Here is a 24595-nt window from a genome sequence, read left to right as displayed (position 1 = left end):
ATTGGATTGAATCAATATGAATTAATACTCATTAATCCAACACTCAACTTAGTTATATTTTAGTTTGACAAAATGAACTCAAACCAACTCGATGACTCAATCCAATTTGTTAAAAAATAGTTGGATTAGGTTGAATTGATCTGGTTCATGGGTTAATTATGACTCACCTACATACAAGTAAAAAGGGAATGGAATTTAATAACAACTTTCATAAAGCAGTCTTAATTTATTAAAAGCCCAAAATCAATAAAACAAAAGTGTTAAAATATTACAAGTCCAAAATTCATAATAAATTAACTAAATAATTCTAAACTATTATAAGGACATAACTTATCTAGCCTTCTAGAGGCTCCAATAAATAGAATTATGTCAGCCCATTACTATCCACGATCAGTTTTTTTTATTAGTTTCAACAAAATTGGGTTCCATATTTCTCTTTAACATGAATTATATTATTAATTTTTTCTTAGCATGAAAATGGAAATTAAACTTCATATGAAAATATATTAAAATTCAAATGAGACATTACAAGAAAAATTAGTTTTTACGACATTGATTTTAAGTTGGTTGATAAACAACTGTCTTAGAAAGAAACGCGATGATATTTTTGTAAATAAATATAATTATTCTAAGACGGTTTTGCAAAAATCATATTAGAAGGATATCATTCTAAGACGGTTTTAGCAAACCGTCTTAGAAGATTTTTTTATTGTTTTTAAAATCTCCCCTACTCTCTCGCGCCTCTCTCTATTTTGACTCTCTCCCTCTCACTCTCTGGGCCAACCTCTACCATTTTTGTGTTAGGGTTTCTCCATCTTTCACCTCCATCGCAATGAAACATATTCATGGAGCCAGTTGCTATAGAAGCATTGCACCTTCATCTTCTCCGTTCTCTCTTTCTCCACTTTGAGGTGGAGAGCAGTGGCACCATCGACAACGGCAAGGCCAAGATGTGTCGAGATGGGGGCAGAGGAGAAGGCATACGACACGAGGGGGAAGAAGACTCTTTACTTGCGATGGTAGCTAGATCTGTCGAGACAGAGGCGAAGGAGAAGGAGTACGATGTGAGAGGGAAGGAGTACGATGTGAGAGGGAAAGGGGTTCGAAGCTTGAATGTGTTTTAAAGTGTAGATGGGGTTCACAACTTGAAGGGCGTTTGAATCTTGAAGCAAAGTTCTCGAAGCTTCAAGGGGTTTTGAGCAGATTCGTGGGACAATTTGGAGAAGTTGTTGATTTCCAAATCTATATTTATTTTTGCTCTATGATTTCTAATTTTTGGTTGTGATTTCTATATTAGCAAGGAAGTTTGAAAATTTTGGTTTCAGATTAATTTTAAGTGTTCGTATTTTAATTTTGATGTTAACATTTTTAATTTAATTTTTGTTTTCATTTTAATTTTTGGGTTAGCTTGCTACTTTTCCATTTTTAATTTAATTTTTTTTTTCATTTTAATTTCTAAGGCGTACCATGGAAACTCACTCTAAAGTTACAAGGTTCTTTTTATATGCAACTATGTTAGCAGGTACCTTGCATTCCATGCTTTTACTTTGGTATCTTACTGTTTTTAATGTTGTACTTGTATCCTTAAGGAGCTAATGAGAATTATAGTCACCATGATTTGCTCCATAAACTGCAAGATGGTATAGAACCCGAGAATTTTTGTGGCTCCTTGTTTTCAAATGTATAGTTTGACTAAAATTTATGTATTTAGGTCATCTATGTGCTATGGAGGCATCTGTTATTTTAGTTACAAGCTAGCTACTTTATTGACATTATTATTTTATAACTATTGCATTATTTTTTTCCCCTTGCGGTTAGAAAATTGACAATAAGCTACAGAAAATAGTCCATGCATATTCATTGATAGTTTACACAATGTCTTTTCCTATTTTCGTTGAAATTTTTTTACTGTCAATTAATTAAAAATCACTTTAAATGTAATTCTTAGAACAATTTTACCATACACAACAATTTATGATTGGATGCTTTACTATGTTACTGTATTGTAATTAAATTATACTAGTTTATATCATTAATAAAAAGAGATCAATTTATATATATTGTTAGTTAATTTTTTTTACATTAGTATTTAATAGAATTTTTTCTTGTTGAACATTTGTGTAAAAATATTGGTACTCCACTACTGCATATAAATTAAACTTAAGGAAAAAAGAAAAATAGAGCAAGTAAAGGTTCAATTTTTGAATTTGTTTTTACCTGAAAAGTATCTTCCCTGATGATTGCAAGTTTTGGAGATGTTCAGGTTTTTGACCATATCTCAGTTAAAAAAATAGGTTTTGATCATATCTAATTTGTGTCTAGTTAAACAATTTAATAATTTCTCGTAACATTAGAGTTTCTGTTTAAATTTAATCATGGAATGTTTCGAAATAAGTTGATAAGTTTTAATAAAAGTCTATTAAAATAAGGTATAAGTTCAAATAAGTTTCCCACAAGTCTTTCTAAGCATACCGGATTTGGTATCCAATTTATTGCTCAATATCTATTGGTGGTATGTTTTGATTATTACAGTATATATTAGTCAAGTATACCTCAATGTAGACTGTGCTGTTCAAGGGCTCGGTTTCTTTGCTGGCTCAACTCCCCAGCTACAACATCTCCTTCTTGAGGTCATAAAACAGGTATTTGAAGTTATTATACGTGCATGTGCAAATCTACATTTGGATATTATTTTGAATATTGTTGATCCTGGTATTTAATTAATGTAAGACTTTTAGTCTACTGGCCAATGGTCATTTTTACATATATGAAGTTATCTTTAGCTGTACTTAACTACTAATTCTCTTACAAGTTACAACTATGTTTCAAACCTTTTCCTTGTTCTCTTATTTTTATTCAACAAAGATGATATCATTCTCTTACTTTTTTACTGTCTATATATGCCTTTATAAGTTTTAATAGATTCATATTTATTGTTTTCCCTTTTTCATCTCACTGGTGCCAATTTTCTTTTTTATTAAGGAAAACAAATTTGAAAGTAAGAAAAATACAACTTATCTTTCAAAATAAATTAATGGTGATGAAAGATCACATATTTGTTGCTTAGCAGGTTTCATCTTGTTTGATTGCAGACTCGAAGGCTCAATGGTGTTGATTCTGATTTTGCTCCATTTGTGCAACATGCAGGGGTTCCATCTGATTGATGTATATTATGGACAATGTACATACCTCGTTGATATTATCTAAAAGGGTTTCATATGATTTGAGAAAATGTCATGCCAACATATCAAATATCACATGTATGTATTTGCTCTAGTTGTGCCGCTCGATTTTAATATATTAATGTATCCTTTGGGGCATTTAATGGACTAGTTCAGAGTTTGAAACACATTTATGTTCTGCTGAGGTTAATAAAGGTTTAACATTCATGGTTTCTTAGATTAGGCCATTAAATGATTTCTTAGATTCAAGGTTTAACATTCATGTTCTGCTGAGGTCAAACCATAATGGTTGTTTTTATTAATATTAATAAAGCAAATGACATAAGAAGTTACTAACAATCCCAAACTGAATTTAAAACGTTTACTTTTTTAGGGAGGAATAGAAGGCTAAAAATTTGGCGAGGCAGAGAGTAAAATGTGGGGTGAATTGAATAAAAATTTATCAATCATTCAGTTTTAATGTTGCACTGCTATGGCTTCGTTGGAAGTGTTCCTATATGTTAGACAAGCAAATTTCTATACATCCACTTAATACTTCGATTCAAGAATTTGCTTCTGTTGCCAAACAAGCTAATGATGAATCAAAGGTAAAATCAAAACTGTAATGGGTTTTCGAGTATTAGTATTATTTATAATTTAAGTTTACCACAGTTACTATTACTTGCTATGTTTTCATGTACTTGTCTTTGTTATGAAATGCAGAAACTGAGATTGCAAGAAACTTCAGATCGTTCTATAGATATGAAAATGCGAGCATTGAATGATAGACTGATGCTTGCGGAAAGAGGCTTCTTGGACGTTGATGGGCTTCAAGAAAGGCAATGGTTCAATCATTTTGTGAGTGTGCTCGCCTTCTATGCCTTTGAAGTGCTAGTTAAAGCTTTTTGTTAACCAAGTTGACAAATATGATCCCTCTAGTCCAATGGCTCTATGGAAAACTACCATTATGATTGCGGAATTGATTATTTTATTTTTTTACAGTAGGCATGATGACTATATAGCTTAAGCTCTATCCCCTCACTCTATCTCAATTTTAGAAGTTATTACTTGCTCAATCGAACTTTTTATTTCGTGAAATACAAATGGAATAAGGGGTGATTAATGAAAATTTGAAAATGCTAAAACTAGCAAATTTTCAAGTTTGTGGATTCTTGTTCTTTAGCCTTACCAACATCCAAGTTCAGAGCCGAACAACATTTGATAGTATATTTCACCAAAATGTGATTTTTATAGTGCTAGATTATGCCTATATTCTATTTGGATCTTATAGACATTATATAAGATTTGTTGCTCTTAATATGCTAGTTGTATGTTGAAACACATGATTGTAAGTTTAGGTTAACCAACCTTGCTAGATCCCCAATTTTTGCTTATATTTCATCATTTCAAGTAATAAGTAATTTAATTATTTTGTGAATACTATTGTTATTAATCCATTATGTTTCAAATAGGAGAGAACCTGACCGTTCTTGTTGAAAGCAAGTTAGATTTCTTCCCTGGAATTGATGACTTTGTGTCTGGGATGGTTAAAATGAGTGAAAAAGGAAGGTCGCCTGCAATTCAGCATGAGATCTCACTACTAAAAAAAAAGCCTTCTACATCGATTCTAACGACCTTTTTACATCGGTTATGACGCGTGGTTGTAAATCGGGGTCGTTGAATCACAACATCGGTTTTATGACCGTCTTTGAAGGGCGGCTTTTCTACATCGGTTGTGTAGCTGTAACCGATGTTGAATGGGTAGGTTTCTACATCGTTTGGCTGATAACCGATGTAGAAAATGAAAGGTTATTACATCGGTTATAGTTCAACTGATGTAAAATGACTAGATATGGTAACGTGGCTACATCGGTTATCAATCAACCGATGTAGAAAATGAAAGGTTTCTACATCGTTTATCGTCCAACCGATGTAGTATGAGCAGATTTTCTACATCGTTTATCGCTAAACCGATATAGAATGGGCACGAATGGAAAAGTTTCTACATCGGTCTTCAATCAACCGATGTAGAATTTGAAGAGTTTTTATATCGTTTATCGCATAACCGATGTAGAATGAGGATATTTTCTACATCGTTTATAGTTGAACCGATGTAAAATATGGATTTTTTTTTACTTTTTGGTAATTTATATATGTAATACAGTACAAATAGATAGTACTGAATATCTAAAATGAAATTTATGAACTGCAAACATATTCATCTTGCAAATGGCATTGTAGCAATAAGGTAAGCAAACCAAAATGAGGAACATTTATAAGATTGCTTTCTAAAACATCCCACAATTCCTTTAATACAGTTTGGAGAACCTAAAATAGTTCATGACCATAAATAAGTCTTAAATCCACCAAATGATGTCCTCTACCTTGACTGTAAGTCCTAATTACTTAAATTACACTCTCCCCAGTGAATTGTAGGCACCAAATCAGCTCCATTTATAATAGAAGTAATAAAACTATCACCTGACTCTGCCAACTCCCATGTCATACAAGCAGCTGCAAGAGTAACAAGATGTCAGGTTCAGAAGACTTGGTATAGAAAAAACATACATAAGTGGAAACGAGTAATATCCCACCAATTCCAACAGGATGGTTTGTTTATTACCAAAGGGTAAAAACCTTGGTATCCTATTACTATATGAAAATGGTTGCTTCATTTTGAAGAAATAGTCCATGGTGTAAACATGCATGTGAAAACATAGTTGTCAATCCTGGATGACCCCAAAAAACAATATAGTGGGAAAACAGATACAAGAATTGCCATTAATAGTAAAAAATGACATAGTCTAGAGTTCAGACACTATTTATCCAAGAAGTATAAGGGAACAATAAGGGAGAGAAACAAAGGTGATGGAAATTAATAGAAAAAACAAAATGGAATAATAAGAACATAATCATGCAATCAAATTTAGTGAGTTGTGAGCCTGTGACCTGTGAAGTGCAGTACATGACAGCAAAAAAAAAAAAAAGAAGAGAGAAATGGAAACACTGATGTGTGCATGAATCAGTCCTACGACAGACAAGGGCACAAAGAAAGAGTTTTGTTGAAACCCAACCAACAAACAGGCATTAGTGGGTCACCCGAAAACACAGGGCTTAACAAAGGAAAAACAATAGCGAATACATGGTCAAACAAGTGGACAGATTGGAAGTGGAAATGTTTTCTTTTTAGTTTGATGAAGTTTCCATAATGGTCTTCAAATAAATAACTTGGCCAAATAAGAGTCTTCAATTGACCAACACTGCAATCTGATGGCTTTACTGGAGACTGGAAGCAAAAATGGAAACAGTAAACAAACATACCTTGAGCTAATTCAACAGAAGGTCTCCGTTCCTTTACCCACTGATAACTGTGTACAAGTCTCCATCCTTTGGACTTCATTAAGTATGCAATCACGATAGCTGGAGACCTGCCATAGGATACATGTTATTCAGAGAAAATTATAACATTTTTATATTGCATTCCTCATTTGAAAGGCTGCAGTACAATAACCTATATCAATTCCCTTTTATTTTCTGAGGGTCATCACTAACTAATTCAAATGTAACCATCATGCTTATGATAGCATGTTGCACGCTTGCAGCAATATCTTACCTACTCTTTCTTGACATGCAATGAACCAGAACACGCTCCTTATCCTTCTCACATTGCTGTGCAAAGGAAGCACACAACACTCCATTATCAAGGGTAAAAACGAAGAAATATTAGAGAAAATAGTATTGCCAACAGTAAAATAAAGAAACTATTGATTACTAGTTAGTTTTAATTAGCCAAATCAAATGTTATAACTCTATGCAGGGAATAATAGCATAGGAAGTGTTACTCATATATATTCTGAAAAACAAATATATGCAAACTAGAATCTAAAACTAAACTTAAACAGGGAATGTTATGATAAATAGCAGCCATTTAAACTAAACAATACAAGCCCACAAACATGTCTCCCCATCAACTATTAACAATACTGGAGGAGAAAACATGGGGGCAGATTAGCAGAGAGAAAAGATGGTTAGAGAATAGGTGAAAAACCACAAAAAATTACCAAGTTTATCACAATTTCAATAAGGCTTAGACCTTTTGAAAGACAATTTAGGATAGAACGACAATTCCCTCTAGGTACTAGTTATCAAATTGTGAATCAAAAGACCTATCTTGGAATCTTGAATCAAAACATCACAAAGCATAAGATTCATGATCAACATCTAAAATAACCTAAAATATATTGTTAACAACAGAAATTTGAGAGGTAAGAAATAAGTTAAGAATTTTTATAGAATTAAAATATTATTTATATTTTTTTTACTGAATAAAATACTATTTCTATTTCTTAGTCTTTATGTCGTAATATTTAGGATTCAGCAAAAAAAAAATGTCATAATATTTAGTGACGAATAAAAGGAAAGATGGAGTATTGACTGAAATAAAATGATCAATTGAAAAGGCCTATAGATTTGGTTGAGCCTTAAGTTTATCCCTAAAAAAACTAGCACAAATAAGTCTCTAGGCTGATTACGCCAGCCGATTATTATAAGTTTATAACTATTTAGTCAAAGTTTCTTAGCAATTTGAAAAATACTATGATGACCTTAATGACAACCTACTGCAATTCATATTGCATTGCCCAGCAGCGAACATCATAGAGTTGAAGTTCAGAATCACAAGTCTATCTTTCTTAAATACTACTAGTGCAAAATCTGATCTCACCGCGTGTGGTTGTTTATGACGTATTGGAATTTTTTCCAATTAATGATTAAAAACTAATATATATTTTATTAAACATTATTATGAAAATATATTGATAACATGAAATACTATAGTAGTATTTTTTAATGAAACCTTTTTATCTTTGAATCTTTAGCAGTTAACAAAATCCTTTTATTTTTTTAAATACTTTAGTGATGCAAAAATTTACAGAACTTCTTGCTTAGCCCTGCTTATGGAATTTTTGTTTGAGAACCTCTAAAGTCTGACCAATTCTCTTGTGAATTAACACGATATGCATAAGTTTCAAAAATGACAACCTGTCTTTTTTCTTACTCCGTCTTTCAACTTGTGCTTCCTTTGTCAATTAAACTCGCATAGAACAAGTTAAAATCAATCTTTATGGAATTTTATTTTTGTAACTCTACAAAGAATGTAATAACTTGAAATTCGTGTGATAAGCGTGAAATAAAAAAATAGAGTGCCAATCAGATTGAGTTCAGGGAAAGAGAGTAGTCTCTCACAAATTAAAATTTAAATCTTTTTGTTGAGAAATGTATTTACATTTAATAGGACATAACTACTTTGGAAGGAGAATACCTAACAAAAAAATAATACTAGTATAATGATTCCTTGTTATCTTTCCTACAGACGTTCACATCCCATAGATGTCAACCATTTTTTTGGTAAAAAAAAAAATATAGTTAATATATGTGTAGAGAAGTGTTACCTCTTAAGACAAAGGGTCATTGTCCACACGCCCTGCTTCTGCTACTTATGTGTTCCAAGCAATGGTCATGCCCATTAATGTACATATCCACATTATTTTCCTGCAAGTTTAATTTTATCACTAGGATTTTCTTATATAGTATACAATAAAATATATATTGGCCTAAATGAATGACCTCAAGAATTGGCAGGAGCTATCTTATGAGCTCTTTGGTGTCACCGTGATGTCCTATGCTTCTTACAGGATGATGCCCCACAACAATCTTCCACTTGGCAGTAGAATCCTTCAATGCTATTTCCAGATCCTATGTTCCAAACCGAAAAAAAGAAGACAAGGTTGTCAAATCGTATTAAATTGCTTTTTTTTTTATGTTAATTTGTTGTGATGGTATAATAATGATCGAGTGATTTACCTTCAAGAGCTTTGATAAATATTTTTCCCTTGGAAGCACTCCTCTCGAGTCATACTTGTGGTCCTTTGGCTTAAGAAAATACTTGTCCACAAAAGGTGTTGAATCAATGAAGAAGAACTCAGCAATTTCTGGGGAGTTTTAAGATTAGAAGGCTACTTAACTTACTATTCAAGATAAAACCTCTATTGAGATTCCAAGAAGTCACCTTACCAGTATCAACAATAAATGATCTTTGGCAGATCCATCTAGGATCAATTTTCTGAAGGATTGGATTCAATTGAGCTTCAACATCACCCCTGTAGTCATGGTTGCCCAACACTGCAACCAACATTTAATGGAGAGAAGAATGAAAGATTAGAGGAATACTTTTTCTCACATGTAAGCTTGTTACATCCATGGTTGGTGTGTCTGGACTCACCACTATACCATTGCTTTTGGAGGCTCTTGGCAGTGTAGATTTTTGAGAACGAAATTTCAAATGCAGGGTCATCTATACCAGTCAATCCATCATCGTAGAAATTGTCTCTAGTGGATATCACAAAGTCGATATTTAACTTTGTAGCAACCCTTCCCATCTGACATACACAAAGAGATGAGTGTCTAAAGAGCTCCAGCTTTTGCATTAGCAATGAACATTTGTTTAACTAATTAGACACAAGCATCCTAAGCAAAAAATGACCTGGCAATAGCAATTACTAATTTGATAACTTATAATATCATACATTGGGTACAAAATGAAAAAATAAAATGTTATAAACATATAATATAAAGAAAATGATAACTTAATCATGTAATCATTTTGTTTTCTTCTAAATTTCAAGAAAAAATATTGTAAGTAGTATTCCAAGTGGAAGCAATACCAATCAAGCACTGGACAATTTGAATCTCTGTCAAGAAAAAATGCTACTGTCTTATGGTATTTCAAGTAGAGATGACTTCTAGCGTGTCACAGGAAATAAAAACCATCTATTATGAAAGATAGATGCAGAAAATTAAAATGAAAATAGTACTGCATGCATCAATCACAAGAAATAAATAACAGGCAAGACCCTCGATATTGTTCATCTAACACGTGCAAAATATATTATTATACTGTATGAAGTATTTTGATCTGGCAGTATAATTAGGGTCAGTGCTTGAGCAGTTCAGAACAGAGCGCTGCAGTGCAATAACCAAGACAACAAGGACTGACTTTTTTTGGTTGCACAATAAGTACTGTCTGACACTATGATTGCCACAATAAATAGTTTAAGAGCAAATTAGTAATAAATGTCAGTTTGATTTAAAAAATAGTATTACACTCCTGGGCTTAGTGGGCTTTATGCATCGAGCCAAGTCCAGCGAACGTGTAACACGCTCCAAATTTTATTTAATAAATTTGTTACTATTTAATTTTTAAGTATTATTTTGTGCAAGTTGAAGCTTCCTCAGTTCCATAGCACTACTATAGCAGCAATGCTTAACTAGACACTCAGAAGTCAAAACAGAAACCTGAACTATTAAGTAATAAAAATCAGTTAACTGTTATAAACACCTTCAGAGTATATCAGTATATTCCATATACCTAGGCTTATTTTTTTGGAGGCAAGAAGTTTCTGGTACTCTGCTGCCTCTGATTTTGCTTTGGCAATTCTCTTCTTCTTACCTGCAATCCTTGCCCTATTTCTTTGGAGGGTCAGGGGAGTGACCAGCCGTTGTATCTTAGGAGCTTTGCTCACCTTTTTCCCTACAACCAAACATATGTAACTCAGACTAGAAATCATCACAATCATGTCCAAAAATAATCTCCTTCAATGGGTCCTACCCATCAAACAACAGCATAAATATGCAAAACAAAGTTTTCAAATTTGAATGAGAAGTGATAGATCATAGGAGATAACCTCTTAAGATACATGTACTAATTTTTTAAGATTATAAAAAAGAATGACCTGAAGAAAACACATTTTTATCAGAAGTCCTATTTTTGCTACACACACAACTCTGAATGGATAATTTAGATAAATTCTTACTGCAAACAAAATATATATACAGGACCACAGATAAATTTCAAAAGAAATTTTCAAAAACCAGATAAGCTCTGTTAATGTGGTCACCTTAAAAAAAACAATCCATTATTAAAAAAAACTTACATAACATCACGTAAATTTATATATTTCATAGAATTATATAATTTTTTTTTGTCTCTATCAATTATATGAAGCTCTATAAGCTTGTTCAATGGTAATAGAGGCAATTAGAAGGTAAGACATGCATGTGTACTTTGTGAGAAGTTAACCAACTAATTCATTTGTTGTGACTTTCTTAAAAAAAATAAAAATTGTGAAGAACGGCTTCTCTGCCAACACAACCAACTTTAGTCAATTAGGGTGTGTTGTTTGGAGAAAAAGAGGATAAAAGAAAGTAGAAATCAACAAAGTGAGATTCACATTTCTACACTTTAGTTTTAAATTTTTATCTCACTTTAATTTTTTTTCATTTCTTTCCACTAACAGACCCTTAAAATTTGAAAAAAATAATGTGGACAATTTAGTCAACTCACTAACACTATTATAAGCAAGTGGGTTTTAAATTTTGAAAAGCATTACGCAATAAAAAAAATTAAATGTTAAACTGCAAATCATGAACAAAATCATATATGGGATTTACTAGATGAGAAAATCCATTGTTTAATTTCCTTGAAAAGCAATTATTACTCGGGTTTTTTTTTCTAAGCAATTAAGCAAAGAGATATCATTAATAAAAAAGCTAGAAGACTGTACAAGATTTACCTAGGCCAAGTCATAAGACAACATACAAAGTTTAGAAGCAAATACATCAGAACATAAAAAATGCAGTAAAAACCAGGATCATCCTTTACCAGTAAAAACCAGGTTCTCATCCAAACTTGGCCTTGTTCCTCTCTTTCTCTTTTCGTGTACCCGTTGCTAACCACGAAGCTTGATGACCATGACATGACCAAAAATAAAATATATCAGAAAACGATAAGGCCGAATAATCAAAACCGCTGAGCTGATGCTATAACATAATTGCCAGAAATGACTCACCTTACAAGTAAGCTCTCCTTGGAAGCCACCAGCAACAAGAAGATTATCCTTGACGGCTAATGTGCTAATCTGGGTCTGAGAAAATCCTTCCAACAAATTTGCTGCATATCTCTACAAGACCAAAGAATGCATGATTAAGTAAAGCAAAGAAATTACATATGTATACTTAAGTAAAGCACTACTGAAGTCGTTTAAATTGTGTTCCTGTATAAAATTAATCATAATTAACACACTTAACTAAAAGAAATTCTCAAATGAAAGAGGGGTTAGGGTTCGATTTGCAACGAAAGAGGGGCTAGGGTTCTGGTGCTGCTGAAGTCGAGCTACGGAAACGACAGATAAAACGAAACGAAAGAAGAATAAAAGAGAAGCAAGCACAGGGTTCGATTTGCAACGAAAGAGGGGCTAGGGTTCGATTTGCAATGAAAGAGAAGCAAGCACAGGGAAAGAGGGGCTAGGAGCTGAGTGCTTCGAACTTAAACCCATGGGCGCTTATGAGTACTTCGAACACGTGCAAGCCTAATTTTTTCCCCCAATTACGACGGGCTTCAACTTAAACCCGTGGTAAATATTTTTGCATATAACATTCTAAGGCATAAAATGCAAATTTTTTACCAATAATTACAAAAATACCACCGCCCCAGCTTTTACATCAGGTCTACAATAACCGATGTAGATCAGCAGTCGTAAAAAGTACTTTTTTTAGTAGTGTCTGGAGGGCTACCAGGGCCATTCAAAGAGCTGTTTCAGCACTAAGAGGGGATTTGGCTTAAAACTAGTGAAAAAGATAGAAATCTTTGTCTTAGTTGACCTGTAAATATTAGTTTCTTTTTTGTTGTTGGCAGTCATATGGCTGAGTTAATGTATATGAATTTTTTTTAAAAGCACATTCTAAGATGGTTATCTAAAAAATCGTCTTAAAATGTCTACATTCTAAGACAGTTTTTTGAGAAAATAGTCTTAGAATTGTCAAAATATTTTTATTTTTTTAAAAAAATCATGCTAAGATGGTTATCTGAAAAATCATCTTATTATAAGACGGTTTTATCAAAAAATCATCTTAGAATCCTCAATATATTTTATTTTATTTTTTAAAAAACATATTCTAAGAAGATTCTCTGAAAAATCATCTTAAAAAGTGTATCCTTCTAAGTTAGTTTTTAACTAATAACCGTCTTAAAAATGTACTATTTTAATATGATTTTTAACTAAGAATCATGTTAGAATGATATTTTTTTAAGACGGTTTTCTATGGAATCGTCGTAGAAAGTGCAGACTTTCTATGACATTAGTTATGATAACAGTTGATAACCGACATAGAATACACAAATTAACCGATGGTTTTACATAATGAGATTTGACTATGTATGTAAGATTTTATTATTAGTGTATATTTACACAAATATATAATAATATTTGATTACTCTAATCAGGTCATGTTGTTCTTCGATATATGTAGCAATAAAGTAAATTCTTGCTAGTTGTTTATGTAAAAGTATTTACTAAAATGTACATAAATTAAATACAACTCAAATTATAAGTGTATATATATTTATTTAAGACATCAATGAAAAATTTGCATGAAATTATATTAATAGTTAAATTATAAGATGAACATTAGTACAGTAAAAAATGAAATCTTTATAATGTATTAAAAGACAAATTCATATAAAATACATTAATAATATTCAAATTATTGTGAAAATATTTATATTTTGTTATAAATTGTATTTAAAGATAGATACAGATAGATAATTGTAACAATTCAAGGATAAAAGGGCTAATTTATATTTAAATGAATGTCTTTAGAAAATTTATGTAATAATAGTATGATTTTATTTTAATGAAATTAATTGAAGTGTGGGCAAGTCAAATTGGACATACCTTGTCCATTATCGCGTAAGAAACTCATGAGTGGCAGTGGGGTGGACCTTCGCCATACCAACCATGTCTTAGGTACTACTGAAAGCTAAGCTACGTACATATACAAATCAAGTGCCATAAAATTTGCCGCTCAACAAACAATGGCCTACTTCGTCAAGTCAATGAGCTAATCAAATAGTGAGTTAAACTAATTAATAAAACACTCCATTAGTATGTATGTTATATTTTTCTACATTATCATTACACAAAAAACTATATAATATATAGTAGAATATGGAGAATTTTTTCTCAAATATACAAAAAAAAAAATTACCACAACATACAACTTCCCCCATTATTTATACCAATATACAACTTTACTATTCACAATGTAAATTCGGATTGGGGGGACCCGAATTTACATTGAGTTTTTAAAAAAATTGAGTTTCAAAAATCCGAATTCTCAACGTGCTTTTTCTTTTTTTTTTAATTTTAGTTTTTAATTTTTTTTAGAAATATATATAAATAAAGGAAATTAATAAAATTGGAGAAGATTATAATATAAACAAAATTAGTTAAAAATGTTATAATGTAAATTTGTTTTGAAGATTTACATTACTATTAAATTGTACAGTTGAAGAATGTTTTATTAATTTATGAATGATGTGAAAAGAAATGCATTGATAGTAAAAAAAAATTTAATTTGATTGACTTAAACTTTCGGGACGGTGTGGACACCTATTTTTTGAATGACCAACTAGCAGATTGAACACTATTTTGGTCTATCTCCTTCTCTCACATCCATATTAGTTCGTATTCTTGTAGATTTTGGTCGACCTTTTTTGTTTCTCCTCATGACTAGATTGACACAATCATGATGATGCATGTCTGCTAACGGGACTTTGTAGACACTTGACACATAATCCAATGTGTACACTAGACTAACGTATTGCAAGTAATCTATATTGATGTGCGTACATGCAACAATGACATGTGAACATGGCATATGTAGCTTTTGAGGTTTCTCACAATCACATGTTCTTTGATCCAGCCTGACAATGAATTTCCCCATTAATTCGATGCCTCTCTCTCTTATTCACTCTTTCCTCAACTTGGAATTGAAATCTTTGGTGGTCAAACTATTGAATGAAGTGAGTGTTGGACTTAGTTTCTTCTTCGGTGATGAATTTGGCTGCAATAAGTGTGTAAACTTGTCTGGAGGCGATCATTGCATCAGTCTGAGTCCCACGGTCAACAAAATATTTTTTTAAATTCTCATATGTGGCTCTGACCAAGACTGTGATTGGAAAATTTTGAATTTTTTTAGCACCGAGTTTAGTGACTCTCCCAAATTAGTGGTCATGCATCCCCATCATTTCCTGTCATCCCATGCGAAGGTTCATTGCTCCCTTGGTATTTGATCAAGCCATGTTGTGCCGTGCGGGTTGTCTTCTTGTAACTCCCGGTAGAGGCGAAGAAAAAACTCTAGTTGAGTCATGACATACCCTGTAGTTTGAAAAAAAATATAAATCTGAATGTTAGTTTAATGTTAAATAATTAAATATTGTGCATTAGAATATAAACAAAATATCTTGCCCATACTCAAGGCGCTTTTCTTTCGTCCTCATTTTTGAACTATTTTTTTTTTTAGTTTTGGCCTATGTGCCAAATACAAAACACATGTGACGAGTTGTCTAATATACACAACATCTTCTGCGACCACTTCTATGCCGGCAAGGACACCCCCAAATTGAGGAGTCAGTGACATGAAAGCTACATAAAGGATTAAATAGAAACCAACATAGTTATAAAAAATGCAAATGAAAATAAACACCAAAAACCCCAAACAGATCTTGCCATATAGTGTCTATAGTGGCGAACACCATCCGAATGGTGGTGGAGGTCACTGCCCCGAGGTTGAAGAGACAAAGATCTCACATAGCTAAGAGCGAGCACGACGAGGAGGAATGGACAACGGCAACGACGAGGGTATAGAGAAGATCGATGAAGCTTTCTCTGACTTTGAGCAAGGTTTCTTCATTTTCTAGTGAACCGCAAATACCAATGATCGAAGATCTTTCTGGTGGAACCATTTGAACGATGACGAGGAAGGGAGACCACTGAGTTACTTGCCCATGAAGACATAGAGGAGCAGACGCGCTGCGGGGTTATTGAGGTTGAAGGAAGAAAAAATTAAAAACAAAAAACAAAATAATTGGGTGCAAAGGATCCATCTTGTTATTGTGCAGATTAGATTAATCTAAGGCTAAAAAAAATAGTCCATGATAAACCACTTAACTTTCTTCTTCATGCTAGATGTCATCATAGAATATGATGGAAGGTTCCAACATAAATTTTGATAATAAGTATAAAATAAATTGTTATGAAAAACTATTTACATTAATTGTTTGATGATTTTTTGACAAATATAAATCATTTATAAGAATTATTTCATATCATGATTATCAAACTCTCGAGTTAACTCGTTAACTCTTACGAGTTTACGAGTTCACTTGTCCTTTGCGATTTGACTCTTGAGTAAACTCTTTTTTAGTAGATTCTGGGTAAACTTTATAAACTCTAAGTAAACTCGGTAGACTCTCGAGTTTACCACCGAGTCAACGAGTTAGCAAGTTTAAAAAATTAGATCAAAATGTAAGTCATTTTTTATTGTTTTTTGTTTGTTTAGCATTCAACATACCTAGATACCTTTATTTAGCGTCTTATTCTCAAATACAAAATTCTCACCTTTAATAATATCAAACTTTTGTTCTCTAATAATATCAAATCCTTGATGAGAATGATTTACCACTACTATAACATCTACAAGTTATTGTCTAATACTGATGTATTATAGACTTGGTTATTTAAATATTCTGAACTTTATGATTTACTGTTTTGTTTTATTATATTGTTGAAATGTTTAATTAGTATGTTATTTTTAGATATTTTATTATTATTTTTATATAAAGTAAACTCTTACTAGTTTACGAGTTGAGTCTATAAAACTCTCACGAATCTGCGTAAACTCTCAAGTTTGATAATCTTGTTTCGTACTAATATGATAATATATATATATATATATATATATATATATATATATATATATATATATGAAGTTTGTAAAATGTCATAGGTAAGACTTCCAACTTGTCATTATCATCTTGAACCGTATTATAACCTTTTCTTATTATATTATTAGATATATTTTATGCACAATAAATTGTCAGGAAAAATTGAAACTTCATTATTAACTTAATTAGTACAAAGACTTTAATACAAAATAGTTTAAAAATTGAATATCCTTAAGTATCTTTTTGAAGAAAAATAATTTTATGACAAACTTTGGATTAAATCTTTTTATTATTCATATGACAGAGTGGAATACACAGAGTAATGTAATCTTCCGCACCGACAAAACAAAGAGAGCACGATTGATAAATGTTGCGATGATGCGTTGTCATGTGATAAATTATAAAATCTTAAAATTTAAAATTTATATATTAATTATAAGCAATCATTAACCTATCACATGACAAAAGTATTAGATTAATTTTACAACTACTTGATATATTTAAGTTATATTCATAGTTATTTATAGTTGCTAACGTTTCAAAAGTAGTCTGTTTTTAGTCCTCAGAAGTCCCTTTGTAAGGACTAAAAAATATATTTTTACAAAATATTGAGATTAAAAGTGAATAAAATTTTATTAATAAGTAAAATAAAAAGGTGATATTTTTAGGAATAAAAATATATTTAAATATAAAATTAATAAAGGATAAATAACTAACTATTTTAGTCCTTAAAAGTGTTTAACTATTATCACATAAGACTTCAAAACTAAAATTTTCAAACAAGTTGTTGAAATTTAACCTCTTACTATCATTTGAGTATATAAACCTATATTATTATATAGTTAACTCACAAGTTTTTTTAAATTTTATACTAATATGATTTATATATTAAGCTTTCATGGATTTTTTTTTTATTTTAAATTTTCTCAGTTTATGATTAATATGACAATAAAATGACTATTTATTCTTTAATGGATAGTATAAAACTTTGGTGCAATTGTATATGTGTTGTTTAGTAATTCGAATTAGAGTTTCATATCAGTAATTGGCGAAATAAAGATTTACGTTAAAAGATGATGCATATTACCACATTTTGAGAGAACAGTACAAAATACAAACAAAATCTATGAGCTGGTAAGTTTTGTTGTCCAGTGTCCACATATATGTATTTATTGATGAAAAATCGGTTCAAAACAAAGATGTACATGTTAAAAGAGAAGATGAAACTAGAAGGAAAAAGTAGGTGGAGAAGGATAAGGTGACGAAGCAATTTCCCATCACCTACTCTTGCTTTGCTTCTCAAGTACGCCCCATTGTTTACTTTATTCTCAATTTCCCATCTCGTGATTCTGATTCCCTCCTTTTCTATACTAAGATCCAAAATGGGTGAACAGAAAACATGAGATCATTCATAGATAGAAGAGTAAAATTTCACTCACATAATAATAATGGGGTCTATGGGTAACTCAAATCCAAATCTAAATCCAAATCCAAATCCAAATCCATGGACTCCAAAGGATTGTTCTGAAGGAATTTGCAGCATCTATTGTCCTCAGTGGTGTTACAAAGTGTACTCTCCTCCCCCTCCAATTCTACTAGGTGATGGCGATGATGACCCTTCAGGCTTTGAATTCTCTCCTCTCATAGTTGCTGTGATTGGAATCTTGGCTAGCACTTTCATCTTGGTCACTTACTATACCATTATCTCAAGGTTCTGCAGGCGCAGAAACAACACCAATGATTCAACAGAAGACGATGGAAACAGCGAATTGGCTCGAGTTTCTTCTTCTGCCAATTCTGGCTTAGATGAGGCTCTCATCAAATCCATCACGGTTTGCAAGTACAACAAACGTGGTGGTTTGGTGGAAGGTCACGATTGTTCGGTTTGTTTGAGCGAGTTTGAAGAGAATGAAGACTTGAGATTGTTGCCCAAATGCAACCATGCTTTTCATCTCCCTTGCATTGATACTTGGCTCAAGTCTCATGCCACTTGCCCTTTGTGTCGTGCTTCTGTCACCGCTTGTCCGAATCCGAATTCATCCATGGAACCGCCACCAAGAGTCATTGTTAATGCCTTGGAACACCAGCAAAGGAGTAACCATGTTGTTGTCGTTGTTGAGAGTTCCGAGGAACAAGAGAAGGTGGTTAGCTTTGATGCTCATACTTTGAGTGACGGTGAAGGGTATCACACATAAGAAAAGCTAACATTGGGAACAGATCTGCTTCAACAGGTACATAGATCCATGTTCACAAGGCATATACATATATAGTAAGGGAATGAATTATGTTCTTCCAAATTGATGGTAAGTTCCAACTGTTCTCTGAAACATCTGTAACATAATAGAAATTCTTGAACATCAGGATCATTATTAATGTGAATTTTACAGAAATTTTAACACTTGCAAATTTGGTTTACGGTGGACTCGACGAGCTCTGTTTCCTCTGAGAATGGGATTATTAAATATTAGATTTTTTTATGTCTTTACATTGTATTATATACTATATTGGTTAATTATTGTGAGTTTTATGTTGATGCAATGACAGTTTACATTGATATGATTTTTAATATAATTTTATTAAAATTAATAAATTTATTATATATATATATATATATATATATAATTAAATTTATATTATGTTGTGTATAATTTTTTTTCTCACAATAATTTAAGGTAAGCTTGATTGTTCTCCGTACCGGAGAAGTAATAATTTTTATTTTTATTTTTATTTTTTACGTATGGTGGGTTTTATTTTCTGGTTAAAATATTGTTAGTCATTTCCTTTTCATATTTCTCAAATTACTTATTTTAAAGTCCAAATGTTGCACCTTAGACTTTCATTCCTGTTTTATTTCTTGTTAAGTAGAGTCTTATGCATTCATTTGTTTAAAATCTCTGAAACTAGTCTTTATGAATAATAACTAGTTTTGTACATACTACCTTAAAATCTGTTCTGTAACTGTATTTTGTAATAAAAAAAAGGTTTAATAATAATTATATTTATAATTGGATTTGATTAAAATTGATTTTGTGCTCTAGAAATCGATTTTTAAAACCGATTCAAAATTGGTTTAATAAAAGTCAAACTCGTTTTCAAAAAAGAAAAGGAAGATTGATTTTAAAATTCATGCTAGACTTACCTATGCACAGCCCATGGCTTGGTAAAGTTGGTATGGTGGCTGTTTGGTTAAGGATCCTTTTGGTATGTACTCTGTACCTTGTAGAAGGTGATGTCAAGTGTCAACACATATTACGGAAGATTGGCGGTTTTGTTTTTGATTTTGAGACACCAAAGATTTGTTGTACCCTCTACAACAATACTTACATAATCTCACCTAAATCGTGCTTGTATAAAAAAAAGGAGTATTGTTGTGTCTATGTTCAATTTCTGAAGTCCAATTTTTGGTTCTTAATTTTCTATTTTTTTGGGTTGAACTTGCATTAGAATCTTGGTTCAGCTTCCATCTCCTCTGTATTTCTCTGGATGACTGTCACGAATGGTTGGATTTGGAATTTGTTTACATTTTATATCTTGATTTTGATCGAGATATGGATATATGGGTACGGTTGTTGAAGATCTTGTGTGGAATTTGGAGTGTAGTGTTTCTTCTTTTTGTTTTGGGCTGGAGTTTTTCTTGGCAAAGTTTTTAACTTTGTTTTGGGGCTGGAGTTTTTCTTGGCAAAGTTATTAGATTTAAAAATAGCCCTTACAATTTTTTTAAAATAAATTGTGAGATTTTTTTTCATAAAAATTTATTCGTATAAATTTAAATTTATTGAGGGATAATATCAACTTTGTGGTGCCTATGTTTCGGCTATAAGTATTCATGTATAGTTTGTTTGTTCTTTTGGGCTTTTGCCTATCTCATTCAGAAAAAAAAAAAAATTGCATACAAATAAATTTTAAATTTATATTCTTATGGAAACTCTTAAGCAATTTATATAACACTTTATGCAATCACAAATAGGCATACTTAACAATTTATATATTTATAAAAGGGAAGTATAGATAAATGTTACTTTTAAAAATGCTATGCTTTCTTGAAATTGAGAATAATTAGGATTAAATAATTATATTCAAATTAATAATTTGGATTATCTAAAATTCAGTATAAATGCTTTCTTAAAATTTTAAACTTTTAAAATTATTTAAATAATTTTTTAAAACTTAGAATAGTTGTGTGTAAATTAGTAATTTGAAATTAAGTGATTTTAATTAAGAGAAAATTGTTATAAACTTCTAAAAGATGTTATAAATGTTTAATTTAAATTGAGAATAGTTGAAATTAAATAACTAAATTCATAATTATTAACTTTCATTGTTTAAAAAATGTTTAAAAAAATTTCTTGACATCCGATGAAATTCAACGTAAATCAACGTGAATATAATATTATGCTAACTTTTAATCGTTTAAGTAATTTTACATTTTTTCAATTAATTGACTTAATTTTGTTTTCAATATTTCTTTTATAGGATGTTAAATTAAATTCTATATTGTGGAAATTTGAATAAATTTAAGATTTTTTCAATAGTATCCAAGACGGACCCTCAGAAGGATCATCTTCATCTTCGTTAGATGAAGATTCTAACTACTGTAACAACTATTTGTACTCCTTTGTATTTGTAGGCATGAAATCATCATGGTCTCCTCTGATGTCGATATCTAAAAGTTGTTGGTTATATGGGTGAGTCCTCTGCTCCTCAAATGCCACAAACAAGGCACAAAGCATAAAACTTACATAACCATGGCATATGATTTTTCTAGGGAAACAATACTTTCAATGCCCTAGAGCACATAACTATCACACTTGACATAAATGACTATAGTACTTAACACCGTTGGTTGTCACTCTTGACATAGTCAAATACTACACTTGACATCATTGATAATCACACTAAACACAACTGACTATCACACTCGACACATAATAGGGGCCAACAATGTCACCAAGCCTCCTAGGTATTGGTGTTCTTACACAACCACATGGATGACAGTTGGGAGTGATCACCATATACAAGTATGATATATATCGACCCCAAGCTTCCAACTCCAAAAAGTACAGTCTCGGAGCCCGTCAGGAGTAACAAAGTGAGACTTGTGAGTTTCTCACGCCAAATGAGTGTACCAAATGCTGGGTAGTCATCACTCGCTAATTCCCCCAGGTTCTTCGAACTTCTCAGCACACCATACCCTAGTGTACTGTGTAAATCATCCATTTCTCAACATAAAACCTCACCATCTCACAAATGGAACATAATCATATACTTCACCATCTTATAGATGGAATATAATCATATACCTCACCATCTCACAGATGGACCATAATCATATACCTCACAAATCTTGTAGATGGAATCTAACCATAATCACACCATCTCACAGATGAATGTTAATAACAAAACACGTGATCTCACAGATTGGATATAACTAAGAGTTTCTTACTCTTCCTTCAATCTTTTTGCATCTTTCCGCAACATTGCGTGCATGGCCCTCATGCGGCATACAACACACAAAACAAACATTCATACATATAGAGAGAGAGAGAGAGAGAGATGAAGCTCAAGCCTATGTATTACTCTTAAGGGACCATTCTAGGCCTCTCAAGAGATAGAAATCACTTTTCACTCAAATCTACCAAAAATTCGATAACATAACGACTATATTTACAACATCCCAAAATTTATGACAAGCAATTTGTTGAGGGTCAGACACCCCTAGACTCAGATCAAAGCACATACAGGTAAATATCAATATATTGCAAAAATATAAATCACACGCCACAAATATAAGTTTTGGAGTTCACACTTTCTTTGTCTTAGGCATTCATAAGAAATCATAAAATTTCATCGTTCATTCATATCTTAGCAATCACACTAGCAGACAATATATTCACTTAAAGTTAAAGCATAATAATAGTCATCGAACATGCATACAATCAATTTCAGCATTAAACATGACATTTACCTTATATCTCAACAATCACATTAATGGTATCCATAACATTTTGAGGCATAACAATAACCATTAGAGAACAATTGCAATTAATTTCAGCATTGATCATACAATCGACAAATATTACATACAACATCAACTTACAAATTAGAGAATTAATACAAGATGGTCCTAGAGTGGTTCTCAGGACCCCTTGATGTAAGCTCCATTGGAGCTTGTAGGCCTAGGATCTTCTTCATCAATCGATTCCTTTGCTTCTTAGAAGATGAATGGTAGCGGAATGAAGAAAGGAAGAGAGAGAGGAGACGCCACTTCAAGGAGAATAAGATGAAGAACAAGGAATTAAAGAGAATTTACCGAACAAAAAGATAAAGGAAGCAAAAGAACATAACCTAGATGAAGATGCTCCGATACCACATGATGTAAGCTCCATTGGAGCTTGTAGGCCTAGGATCTTCTTCATCAATGGATTCCTTTGCTTCTTGGAAGATGAATGGTAGTGGAATGGAGAAGGAAGAGAGAGAGGAGACGCCACTTCAAGGAGAAGATGAGTCTAGAAGAAGCTCACCACCATAGGAGGCCATGAATAAGAGCTTGGAGGAAGAAGGAGATGAATGAAGGGAGAGGGAGAGAAGAGCACGAAATTTTGTGCTCTAAAAGAGCTCTGAAATATGAAGTTAATATTCAAATGATCAAAGTTTTTTTAAAAAATGCACACACATGGCCTCTATTTATAGCCTAAGTGTCACACAAAATTGGAGGGAAATTCAAATTTCACTTGAATTTGAAATTGAATTTGTGGAGCCAAACTTTGGAGCCAAAATTTCACTAATTATGATTAGTGAATTTTAGTTATGGTTCAGCCCACTAATCCAAGATCAATTCCAAAATTCTCCACTAAGTATGCTTAGGTGTCATGAGGCATGAAAAGCATGAAGGACATGCACAAAGTGTGACTATATGATGTGGCAATGGGGCGTAGTAAGCAAATGCTCACCTCCCCCTCTAAAATTTAATTGGATTGGGCTTCTACCAATTCAATTAAATTTATTTCCAACCACACACATCAAATATCCACTTAGTGCATGTGAAATTACAAAACTACCCCTAATACAAAAACTAGTCTAGGTGCCCTAAAATACAAGGGCTGAAAAAATCCTATATTTCTAGGGTACCCTACCTACATTATGGAGCCCTAAATACAAGGCCCAAAATTAATGAAACCTTAATCTAATATGTATAAAGATAAGTGGGCTCATACTTAGCCCATGGGCCCGAAATCTACCCTAAGGCTCATGAGAACCCTAAGGCCTTCTCTTGCATTTTTGGCTCAATCTTCTTGGAGTCTTCTATCCAATGCCCTTGGGGGGTAGGATTGCATAACCCCCTAAGTTTTTCTTCATTCTAAATCCATTTTTAGTCTTAGAATTACCAAATTAAGTCCTCTAATGTCTAATATCAAGCTCTTGCAGTGTTTCACAAAGTTTCACTCTTAAACTTGTCTTCAAATTTCTACGTGTTCTGAAAATCATTTTTTCATAAATCTTATATGTTACCCTACATTTTCATACCTAACAGACTCATTTTTAAGGTCAAAAATTTAATTAAAACAGTCCATATAGTTATAACAATCAATTC

General features: G+C 32.0%; 2 protein-coding genes across 2 annotated transcripts; one reads left to right on the top strand and one right to left on the bottom strand.

Moving 5' to 3' along the window:
* Positions 1-8648: 8648 nt before the first annotated feature.
* On the bottom strand, positions 8649-13960 carry LOC100807560 (purple acid phosphatase 3). Its single transcript, XM_006578344.3, has 6 exons — positions 13952-13960; positions 12068-12178; positions 9442-9598; positions 9234-9341; positions 9024-9151; positions 8649-8915 (listed from the first exon to the last, which is right to left on the bottom strand). Exons 1-6 carry the CDS (start codon positions 13958-13960, stop codon positions 8805-8807), a joined length of 624 nt encoding a protein of 207 aa, XP_006578407.3. The 3' UTR covers positions 8649-8804.
* A 4240-nt stretch (positions 13961-18200) lies between these two features.
* On the top strand, positions 18201-19410 carry LOC102660020 (RING-H2 finger protein ATL52). The gene has a single exon (XM_006578343.4). The coding sequence runs from the start codon at positions 18453-18455 to the stop codon at positions 19197-19199; it is 747 nt and encodes a 248-aa protein (XP_006578406.1). The 5' UTR covers positions 18201-18452; the 3' UTR covers positions 19200-19410.
* Positions 19411-24595: the final 5185 nt, after the last annotated feature.

This window comes from Glycine max, chromosome 4 (assembly GCF_000004515.6).
Source record: "Glycine max cultivar Williams 82 chromosome 4, Glycine_max_v4.0, whole genome shotgun sequence".
NCBI classification, from domain to species: domain Eukaryota; kingdom Viridiplantae; phylum Streptophyta; class Magnoliopsida; order Fabales; family Fabaceae; genus Glycine; species Glycine max.
Note: the sequence above shows the minus strand (reverse complement) of the source record. Positions and strands in the feature narration are given on the sequence as shown.

What these genes read in the sequence shown, in the direction of transcription:
- LOC102660020 (XM_006578343.4), top strand. Translation starts at nt 18,453, where the DNA reads ATGGGGTCTATGGGTAACTCAAATCCAAATCTAAATCCAAATCCAAAT.
- LOC100807560 (XM_006578344.3), bottom strand. An exon ending in CCAAAAGCAATGGTATAGTG is followed by an intron (nt 9,342 to 9,441) that starts GTGAGTCCAGAC and finishes TGTTGGTTGCAG; the next exon opens with TGTTGGGCAACCATGACTAC. An exon ending in ATCATTTATTGTTGATACTG is followed by an intron (nt 9,152 to 9,233) that starts GTAAGGTGACTT and finishes AAAACTCCCCAG; the next exon opens with AAATTGCTGAGTTCTTCTTC.